General features: G+C 38.6%; 1 protein-coding gene across 1 annotated transcript in view; it reads right to left on the bottom strand.

Moving 5' to 3' along the window:
- Window positions 1-11,261, bottom strand: part of HAUS6 (HAUS augmin-like complex, subunit 6) — a 35,801-nt gene extending 24,540 nt beyond the window's left edge. The window contains exons 1-5 of the mRNA XM_006881348.1: window positions 11,134-11,261; window positions 7,312-7,407; window positions 5,422-5,500; window positions 2,633-2,765; window positions 1,584-1,731 (exon numbers count right to left, since the gene is read on the bottom strand). Coding sequence (XP_006881410.1) covers window positions 1,584-1,731; window positions 2,633-2,765; window positions 5,422-5,500; window positions 7,312-7,407; window positions 11,134-11,261 — 584 coding nt within the window. The remainder of the gene's footprint in view (window positions 1-1,583; window positions 1,732-2,632; window positions 2,766-5,421; window positions 5,501-7,311; window positions 7,408-11,133) is intronic.
- Window positions 11,262-11,514: the final 253 nt, after the last annotated feature.

Here is an 11,514-nt window from a genome sequence, read left to right as displayed (position 1 = left end):
TTAAAAAATAAAAAGTATATATGGAAACTCAATTTCTTGACTAAGAAAAATTTTTCCTTTTCTCTAATATTTCTATATTAAAAAATGAAAAGCATATATGGAAACTCAATTTCTTGACTAAGAAAAATTTTTCCTTTTCTCTAAGCTTTCACTTACAATAGGTCTAAAATTTTTAAATATTTTATTCAAAAGAGTGCTGGCTTTAAAACTAAATACTAACCCTTTCTATGAAGATGGCATTGAAAGCAAAGAATGAAGCCACTGCTCCTCCCAAAACTGAAGTAAAAGCAAAGAGGGCAGTCCTGAAGGGCATCCACAGCCACAAACACACACACACACACGAGATCTACATGTCACCCATCTTCCGGCGGCCTAGGACACTGGGACTCTGAAGGCAGCCCCAGAAGAGCACCGCCAGGAGAAACAAGCTTGACCACTATGCCATCATCAGGTTTACCCTGACCACCAAGTCAGTCATGAAGAAGATAGAAGATAACACACTTGTGGTCATTGTGGATGCCAAGGCCAACAAGCACCAAACCACACAAGCTGTGAAGAAGCTCTATGAGACTGATGTGGCCAAGGTCAACACCCTGATTAAACTGAAGGAGAGAAAAAGTCCTGTGTTCGACCTGATCCTGACTATGATGCTTGGGGTGTTGCCAACAAAATAGGGATTACTTAAACTGAGTCCAGTTGGCTAATTCTAAATACAAATTCTCCTCACACATACAAATTTTAAAAAACACAATAAAAATAAAAACCCAAAACAAAACACCAACAAGCAACTAAAAGCTACTGGCAATATTTTGAAGCAGTATCATTATTGTGAGCTGTCACAGAGTTGACTGCTCTCTTGCTGACCCCATGCAAAGCTGCTCTATGATAGGGTTTCGAATCTCCCAGAAGCAAACCAACAAGCCTGTCTGCTGAGGCACCCTCTGTTGTTCTTTTATATCCTATGGAGTCAGAACCTGCTCATAGATGATGACCTTTCGGCAGGTTTTCAAAGGTAAATCACACAGAATACTGTCCATCTTTCTTCCAAGGAGCAGCTGATGGATTTGAACCATGTTGGCAGCACAACTTCTTACTACTAATCCACTTGAGTCTCTGAAGTCTCTGGTTAAATGCCATCGTGTCAAGTACACCTCACAGTGACCCTAACAGAAGACCTGAACCCTGCCCAATCATGTGCCTCATCCTCTCTGACACACTAGTGCCCACTGCTGAAGTCATCATGTCAATGTTTTTCACTGGAGGTCTTCAACTTTCAAAAGAACAAACAGAAAGGTGCAGCGAGAGCTCCTTGGAGGCAAAGATGGCGAAGCTTCATCCTTTATCATTTGGGCAGGTAGCTAGGCGAGGCGACTCCTTGGGAAGGACAACATGCTTAGGAAGATGAACATTATGCTTGGAAAGACAGTTTAAACCTCTAAAGAAGATTGAACTGTCAGTCAGTCAGTAGCCAAACACTTAACCATTTTAAGTAGGCACGGATTATTTCCACTGAAGTTACACTGATGTTATTTGTTTAAAGACCAAAAAAAATTTCATTTTCCCACTAACAGACTAGTACTCACCGTGCATGTTCCTGATATTTTCGGATAACATAATCTTGTCTTTGCAAGATTTGGAAAAATTTGTTTCGTGCTATGTGGTTTCTGGCAATGCACTTATGCAAATCTTGTGGTTTTACATTAAATGTATCTGCTAAATGTACTGAAGAATCTGCACAAAACACAATCAGAGATCAGAGAAAACTCAGACTAAAAATTAAACATCAAAATGTTGAGTTTTTATTAACTTTAAAATATTAAGTTAACCTCATATAATAAACGCATCCTTAGACGGTAGAATTGAACACACTCAAACACATACACATAAAAACACAAAAGCAAGTACTTCTTTTTAAGTTTTTATTAATATGGACCATCAAGTTGGAATCAACGCACAGCCCTCCAGAGGGGTTTCAGAGACAATAAATTTCAAGTTAATTTAACAATCAACAAGTTAATTTCAAGTTAGTTCATTTCCCCAAAATATGCAAGTCACTCCTAACCGGATCTATAAATTACATATAATTTAAGCATAAGCTACTATTCTCTTTAACACAATCTAGTAAAAAGTTGAGAAGCTCTACTTGCATAGCCCATATCAAATTGTGCTGTTAACCCAAAGGTCAGGTGTCTGCAACAATCAGAATCCACTAATGGTTCTGGGGGGAAAGGGGACAGGCAATGGGATTTGCAGCCTTACAAACCCAACGGAGAATCCCTACGAGCTGGAACTGACTCAAGGCAGTGAGTTACTTTGAAAGGTTGTTAAAAAACAAAACAAAAACAAGCAAATATACAGAAGATCATATGTGATCACAAACCCTAAAATATTTACTACCTATCCTTTTATATAAAGCTTCCTGATTCCTATAAACTGAAACATAATAATTATAATAAATATGTCTTTTAGTTATGCTCAGAAGATTTCAAACGACAGCTCTAGTAAAATAATAACTTTATTTTTAAGGTATATTAACATACCTTGCTTTATTAAAAATCCCTTGATAGTTTACAAAATAGAAAAAAACTTAACAGGAATTTTTAAAAAAGAATTCATACAATATATGACTTACTTTTAGAACAGGTCTTAATATATTTCAATGCAACATATCTTGCAAAATGGTACATCAGATGAACAAACTTCGGTCCTCCAGGAGAAATAAATAATGAGCCAACGACTTGAGGAAAGCTACCTCCACATTCAGCCTATAAAACAAGAGTGAATTTGAAGGCTTTCCTACCAATAAAACCTTGTAACTATATCATACTACTTTTTTAAGCAAGAAACAAATGCATAGAATATATTTTTGCCAGAATAAGAATCAAATTTCAAAATAATTTTAAGTGATATGCGAATTAAACATCCATTAAGCAAAAAATGAAAGTGTCCAGTCCTGTTCCCTTAGCAGACCATCTCACCAGCTTCCGACTTAAAGCACCTGTCACTACTTTAAAACTGTGTTAGGGAGCTCTGGTGGCCTAATGACAAGAAGCTGCACTGCTGTCCCAGAGGTATGCGGTTCGAATCCACCAGATGCTCTTCTGGAGAAGGAGCGGCAATCTCCTCCTGTACCAGTCAGATCTGATTTGATAATATACACAAAAAATAATAAAATACAATTTGTTTTTTTAAAAAAAGCTATGTTCTATTCACTAGTGCTCTATGGAGCCCCTGTCAGCCTTCACACACAATTGTTGTTAGATGTTATCAAGTACAATTCATAGTGACTCTATGAACAGACCTGACCCTGTCCTATGCTATGCAATCCTTATCATATCTTACACACTTGAGTCTACTATGGTAGTTCATCTCATTGAGTGTCGCCCTCCTTAGCTGACTCTCCATCTTTCTAAGCATAAAGTCCTTGCCGAAGAAATAGTCAAAAAAGGAAGACCTTCAATAAAAAGATGGAAAGACAAGTGACTCTAATAATGGGCTCAAAAACAGCAGAGACTGTGAATGGCCCAGAAGTCCTATTGTAGTCTGTTGTACACAGCTTCACATTGAGTCCAGAGTAGTCTCAAAGGTACCTAACAACAACACAGGTGATAGATACCTACAAAAACTACTAAAGACTTCCTAAAACTCAGTCTTTTGAAATGTTTACCAATTTTGTGCAGCTAAAGAAAAACCTTTCAAGACGTTCTTGGCAGCAGATTTGCCAAATGCAACATGTCATTTGATTTCTAGACTGCTATCTCTATTAGCCACTGTGGATCCTTGACAATTTCAATCTTTCATCCATCTATCAAGATGCTGCCTATTTACAACAAAGTTTATTGCATTCAAATGGCTTTTATGTAATAGAGATCATGCAAAACAGTGAAGGATTTAAAATATGTATATGATATATGTAAATGTACAAACTTTAGAAAGAAATAAATCCAACAAATTAAAAAAAAAAAAAGATGCTGCCTATTTGTCCTCTTTTAAGAATTTTTTATTTATGCTGAGTTGTAATCCACAGTCTTTGATCTCCATTTTAAGTGATTCAAGTTACCTTCACTTTTAATAATTAAAAACAAAAGGATGCCTTTGAATTGTGGAACTGATGAAAACCATTAAATACATTATGGACTACCAAAAGTACCAACAAATATATCTTAGAAAGCAGCCAAAGTGTTCCTTCGAAGGTAAGATGGTGAGATTTTATCTTACATTATTTTGTATGCTATCAGTAGAGACCAGTCCCTAGAAGAGGATATGATGCTTGGAATCATAAGAGGGTAAATGAAAGGGTATTTTCAAGGCCATGGACTGATACATCGCCTGTTTATGCACAGAAGAGATTGTGGGGCCCGGACTGGAAGGGTTTTCTTACGTTGTCCATAGAGCTGCTAAGTCAGAACCGACAAAATGGCTTCCAGCAATAAATAATTTGAGATGCACGTTGCATCTCAAAAAGTCAAGACTTCAAATGGGAACCGACTCATAGCTTGACCCTACACTGGGTTTCAAAGGCTATAGGAAGAGACTGCTCATCTTTCTCCCAAAGAACTGCTGTTTAATTCAATTACCTCTTTGGTACACCATAAAGGTAGCTGAATCCAATCATAAAGCCTTTGGTTTAGCCATGCAAGTTCCTAGGAGACACAATACCCGAGCTCCCCAGCACAGCACATAGAGCTTCTTGCATACTCACTAAGAGTATAAACATCTTTTTATTAAAAGTTCTACTTAATGAAGACTGAAAAGATTTCCAAAAGCATGTAAGAAAGAAAACAGATCATGCTAAGGTTTTATAAAACAGAATTCACAACTGAGTTTATGATGCTCAGGTATTCCATAATTCCAGTTTAAAAGGAATGACCAGGACTAATCGATTTTAAATCACAAGTTTAAATTTTTGAACTTTTTTAAACCTTAGAAGAGCTGATCACAAAAAAAAAGGTTGTAATTATAAAGCCATAATATTTTTTTTTTTAATTTTATTATTTTTGTGTGAGTGTACCGTCAAATCAGATCTGACTGGTACAGGAGGAGATTGTCCCTTTCCCGGCAGAGCATCTGGTGGATTTGAACCATGCGCCTCTGGGATTGTAGTTGCAGCTCCTTGCCACTAGGCCACCAGAGCGCCCCAAAGTCATAATTTTTATTGAAACCATTTGGGGAAACAAACTAATCTGTCTTAAAAGTTTTTCTCCACATAAAAACTGCAATATAAACCCCAAGAGTGTCTATAAATCAACAAAGCTGGCTTAACAGAAATAAGTAGTCCTAACCAAAGCCTAACTAAAAGTAGTATTCTAGTATTTCCTTGTTTATATACTTACTGTTAAAGCATTAACAAGATTTCACATCTAAAAAGGTAGAGTTTTTTAACTTCTTGAAGCTTGTCTCTTTCAGAAAGAAACTACTTACAGAAATCTTTTTTAACCATTCACAGCAATGTTTCCGGAATTCAGCATCACGTTTTTGGTCAAATGGAGGCCAGCAAAATCTTAAACGCAAAAACAAAAGCAAGATAATTATGATAGGGGGAAAAAACCCCAAAACACCTCAAACTCAGCAAAATTTAAAAATAACCACCTTACCTTCTAAACTAGAAACATTAACGATAATTGGATCAACACTAACATTCTTCAATTTCAATTAAAGAGAGACTCCAATCTATGAGAAAGAGTGGTTTTTCTCTCAAAATATCTGTACTTTGAGTTCACGTTAGTGTAACTAATGAATGAAGAAGTACATTAAAGAAGGAATGAATAGCTGTTAAAATTATTATAAAACAGGTTAAGATGTCAACAGTCTCAATGAATGCACTAGGCTAACTTTTGCACAAAGATCTTCTAGATAAATGTGTGTAAGCCTAAAAAACAATCTCGCTTGAGATACAAATGGCAATACCTAGAGAGCAACCTCAAGAGGGGAACCTAGTCCTCCTGGAGGTAATTTATATCACTGTCAGTAGTGGGCACTTCTGTTTTGTGGTTAAACAAGACATAAAAATACGAAAAAGAACAGTTTTGATTCGGCTCCAACCAAGTCAAAATACTAGACTTTATAATTAATCACTTTCTCCTAACAGTGTTTTGTCTGTTTTTGTTCTAAGATTACTTGTGTACTCCATGCTGCTAATATTTATGTTAAATAAAGTATATTATATACGCAGAGAATAAAAAAAAACGTAAAAAGCTGAAATTATATTAGTGATAGTCTGGGGCTGTAGGCTTCAGAATGTTTTTTACTTCTTTGTCTGTATTATTCTGAATTGTAACTATAGCCTAAAGGTACTTACACACTTACATCACTTACAGGTGATAGAAACTAACTGGAATTAGTGGTGAAAGTAGTAAACAGGATGAATATAAGTAAAGTCACTGACATGTACAGGTAAAAATGGTTGAAAATTAAAATGTTTTGTTATGGCTTTAATTTCACAATAACAGACATCTATAAAATCCTAAGCAATGAATTATGATACCTTTTAATGTAGACTATGTTGTATTTTTTTTAAAGTCTCAATTTTACTCAGTTTAAAAGTTTTGAACATTTTTTTCAGAAAGAAGACATCCAAATTACAAGAACATTTGCAAAATAACTTGGAACCAAGGTTAATGAATGCTCATTTTTTTTTTATACATTTCCTTCTTAAAAACACAGTAGGCTAAGGGAGCTCTGGTAGCCTAGTGGCAAGAAAGCTGCACTACAATCCCAGAGGTACACAGTTCAAATCCTCCAGATGCTCTGCTGGAGAAAGGGGCAATCTCCTCCTGTACCAGTCAGATCCTATTTGATGGTACACACACACACACAAAATAATAATAATTTAAAAAAAAATACTGTAGGCTAAATTAAAAGCTAACATTTTTGCCTACAGCAATTAACAAATACTGACACAAATCACTGACAAAATAAGAATTTACAGTGAATTGGAAATAAAACAAATAGCCATGCTTATAAGAAAAAAAGCAAACCCTGGGATACTTAACAAAATGTGGCATAAAAGTGAACTTAAAGATTGGAAGCAGTTGATAATTTACCTATTAATTAAAATTATGACAAATACAATGAACTAATTATATAAAACAAAATCTATCTTATCTATAAAATACATAATTTTATATGAAGATTAAAAAGGAAAACAAAAACCCACTTAGATTTAGTGACATTCAAAACCAAGTTTTGAGGCATTCATTCAAAATTAATAGTCAGAAGCCAAATATTAAATCCTGGCTTCTATCAGGCATAGTCCATTTTGAACTTTGAGAATAAGTACTTAAGAATAGAGAAAATGCAACGTTTCCTTACTTGAAAACTTCTTTGCTAAGAGACTGGTCCAGCGTTTGAAATAAAAAATAAGAAACTATTTGAAAGGCATCACGGTTCAGCTTGTCAAACATGTTCCTAAAAGTTTGAAAAACAGAAACAGAGAAAAAGAAGAATGGTTAATAAAACCAAACATTATCAACAACAGCTTAGCAGTTAAGTAATTATTTTTCCATTCCCTTCAAGAAGGCAAAATTCATTTTTCCTTACTATCAACTTTAGTTAATTAAAAACTAAAAGATTTTCTTTTACGAAACATCTATTAAGAAAACTAGCAGAATTTGTTTTATCGCAATGAAAATTTTTCACAGGAAGAGAAAAAGTAAAACAAACTCACTGCCTTCGAGTTAATTTCAACTCAAGGAAACCCTCCATCTCCATCAGGTTTCCAAAGCTGTAAATCCTAACAGAAGCATCTGCCTCATTTCTCTCCTACAGTGCAACTGATGGCTTCAAACTACCAACCTGTCATGTCAGACAGCAGCCCAAACAACCACCACCAGGAAAGGGAAGAAACAAGTCTCATAAAAAGAGAAAGAACTATAGATGATACCAACCAATATCTAAGGAATAACAAGTAAAACAAGCTGATATTTATTGAGTGTTAACTCCTGGTCAGATATTAATTTGAGCATTTTGCAGGTATTCATCTATCTTCATAACAATCAAAAGAGATTTAAAATTGCTGTCCTAAATGCTTTGGCATGGACTATAGTATTTTATCCTAATGATATTAAAAATAAAAAAACCCAAATAATTCTATTAGACTTATTTTACAGTTAAAGAAACATAAATGTGGAAAGGTTAAATAATTTGCTCAAAATCACAAGGAACTGGAAAAGCAAATGATGTACAGAAGTCATCTGAACACCTTTATCACTGAATCTATTCCTAGAATCTCTGTTTAACTGCACAAAGTCCCTTCATATTTTTATTGTCTCATTCCCCTTAATAAAAATAAAACCTGAAAATACATATCATGGAAGAGGGTGGGGAAATTAAAAACCTTTAAGAAATGTCACCTAATCAAAAGGAATAAACAAAAGCATCAAATTTGATTCTAAGGAATCAAATTTTATAACTTAAAATTACTATTCTTATCCACCAGATGCTGTGCTGGAGAAAGATGGACAACCTCCTTCTGTGCCCGTCAGACCTGACTTGACAGTACACAAGAGATAAAAAATTACTATTCTTTGCTTAATAATGTAGAACAATTCAGTCCTTAGATGTCTCTATTCCATAACACAAATGAAACTCCACCCATTCTATCTACTTTCTATCTCTTGAACTCTGGGACCTTTTCAGATAGTATCCAGTTCTGTTCTAGCACCTATTATAATTTGTAATATTTTTTAAAGATTTGTTTACCCACTTGAATGAAACTGCTTAAAGAAAGAGTTTGTCTATTCTGTTCACCCCTGGACCGTCAGGTACAGTATTGTTCAATAAATATTTGTGGAGTGAACAAATGAACAACCTTATATATCCACTGCCAAGAACGGCTGGTGGTATGTTGTTGTTAGGTGCCATCGAGTGAACTAACAGCAATTGATCTTAAACATGATCAGTTCATAATCTTGATCATGAACAGATCTGAACTGTGTCCTATCTTGTGCCATCCTCACGATCTCAGATTTAACTGAGCCCTTGGTTACAGGAACTGTGTCAATCCATCTTGTTAAGAGTCTTCCTCTCTTATGCTGACTCTCCAACCTTTCCAAAGATGAGGTCCTTCTCCAAGGATTGGCCCTTCTTAACAACATACCGAAAGTATGTATGTGGTTGTGTATTGCAGAGTTGTATAACTGACCCAGTCAGGTTTCAGAAGCAGCAGACTCCAAGAGAGGAGACTGCCTCTTTCTCCTGTGAAGCAGCATGTGGGTTTGAACTGTCACCACCGGGTCAATGGGCAGCATCAGTATGGATGGTGAAGAGATTGAGATAGTTACCAGTTTTAGTTTGCTTGGCTCCACAGTCAACACTCTTGGTAACAGCAGCCAGGAAATCAAGAGACAAATTGAATTGGGAAAGTCATCTGTCAGGAACCTCTCTAGGGTACTGAAGAGCAACAACATCAGGCTGGAGCACATGATCTGGGATATAGTCTTTGCAATTGTATGCTATGCATTGGAGAGCTGGACAGTGACTAGGGATGACAGAAAGAATTGATGCCTTTGGGCTGTGGTGCTGGAGAAGAGTACTGAATATGACACAGACTGTTAAGAGAGCAAACAATTGTCCTGGAGAGGGTGAAGCCGGGCAGCTCCTTGGAGGCAAAGATTCTGAGGCTATGTCTGACATATTTGGGGCATGTTGCAAGGAGGGGCCAGTCCTTGGAGAGGGACATCATGTTTGTGAGAGTGGAGGGACAGCGCAGGAGAGGAAGACCCGCGATAAGATGGAGCAATTCAGAGAATAGGGTACTAGGAGCAGGTGTGTCAGAGGGTTTAAGGCTCTTGTACATAGGGTCACAATGAGTCACAGGCAACTCGACAGCATATAACAACCCCCACCTTTGTGTTGGCTGTGTAATTCCATATTTTAAGTCATCAGAGCTCCCTAAAGTATGTTGTTAAGTGCCCTACTGGAGTAGGACACATAGCGACGCTATGAACAACAGTTCCTGTGCCATCTTTATCATCTCTGATATGCTTGATCCTACTGCCCTAGCTATGATGTCAATCCATGTCACTGAGGGTCTTCCCAACAAAGGTAAGTATACAGTGGGCAGTAATATATCTAGATGCAAACCAAAAGGTTGACAACTGGAATACATCCCTTCGCAGGAGATTTACAGCTCCAGAAACCGAAGGTAGGTCTGCAGGAATTGAAACCAACTCCTCAGTCAGTGGGATTATTTCCTCCTGCCACTGCCACTTTAGAACAGGCTCCAGTGACTACAATGCCAGTCCCTCTCATTCACTGCAATGCAAAACAACTTGTTTTCCTAAAAAACACACAGCCACTGAACAAATCCTACACTTAAAAAGAAATTAAGATTGAAGACAATGGCTCATGGCTTCTAAATCCCAAATTTCGCTTACAGAAGGGAAAACACTGCTTAAACTTCAGAAGACAGAAACATTGTGAACAAAGAATTCCAATAATGATCCTAACCATAACGAAAGTGGCCAAAGGAGAAGGGCATTTGTCATCTTAATGCCTTTCACTACTATTAACTGTGGCACGTCTTTATTTCCTAATTCAAAAAGTAAAAACAAAAAAAGTACTTTCAAAGCCTCCCTTTAAGCCCCAAAAGCATCTATCTGCACGCGTTGTTCCCCAAACTCTCACCACCTTTTGCTTCTCAAGTCACTTGTCCCTACCACCAAACTGGGGTTAGCTGTCCCCCACTTAGTTCAGCCTCCACTTTAGACTCTGCAGTTGCTGGTCAGGAGCCCCCGGGCCGATGTGGGGTCCCAGAGACCCCAAGTGACAAAGCAGAAGGACCGGGGCTGGGCAGGGCTTCGCTTTACAGCAGTAGGTCGCCAGCCCTTGCTCCCGCGCCCCAGCACTGCTCTATCCTCCGAGCCCCGGGGGGTACGCTGCCCTTGTGTGCTGCCAACACGTAGTTTGAATTCACCAGCCACCAAGCCGCGGTGCCCTCCCCGAAACTACGGCCTCGGGAACCGACTCGATGGCAGGGGGACTGGGATGCGGCGCTGTCTGTCTGTCTGTCGGCTTGCTGTGGGGCATTTTTCTCTGCCCTGCCGCCAGCAGCCTCTATGGGACTAAGTCACAGGTGGAGTCCGCCAAAGGGCGGTCACCCCGCGCCCCCCGGTCCCCCAGCCCCGGACTTACGGTCCGAAGTGCGTGAGCGACACGATCTTCCCGCAGGCCACGGCGGCCGGGCCGGGCTCGAAGCCGAGCGCCTGGAGATACATCCAGAGATGCTCCTTCTCGAAAGCAGAGACCCCGGCCGCACTCATCCTCGCGGTGCGCGGGAGGGGACGGAGAAAGGGCCGCCCCGGAGACTCCAAGGACCCTCAAGCTCCCTCCCTCCCGGCAGGCTGAGGTGCTGGCGACCCCTCCATTGCCACCTGCGACGAATGCACGTTAAAAAGCCGGAAAGTCTCGGCAAAACCGGGCCTCAGCGGGCCAGGTGACGAGGGGAACCAGGGCTAACCCAGCACAAACTCCCGCGCTGCCGGAAGAGCGAAACGACCAATGAGCCGGCCGAGA

The sequence above is a fragment of the Elephantulus edwardii genome, unplaced genomic scaffold (genome assembly GCF_000299155.1).
Source record: "Elephantulus edwardii isolate Elephantulus edwardi_28Jun2011 unplaced genomic scaffold, EleEdw1.0 scaffold00014, whole genome shotgun sequence".
Taxonomy (NCBI): domain Eukaryota; kingdom Metazoa; phylum Chordata; class Mammalia; order Macroscelidea; family Macroscelididae; genus Elephantulus; species Elephantulus edwardii.
Note: the sequence above shows the minus strand (reverse complement) of the source record. Positions and strands in the feature narration are given on the sequence as shown.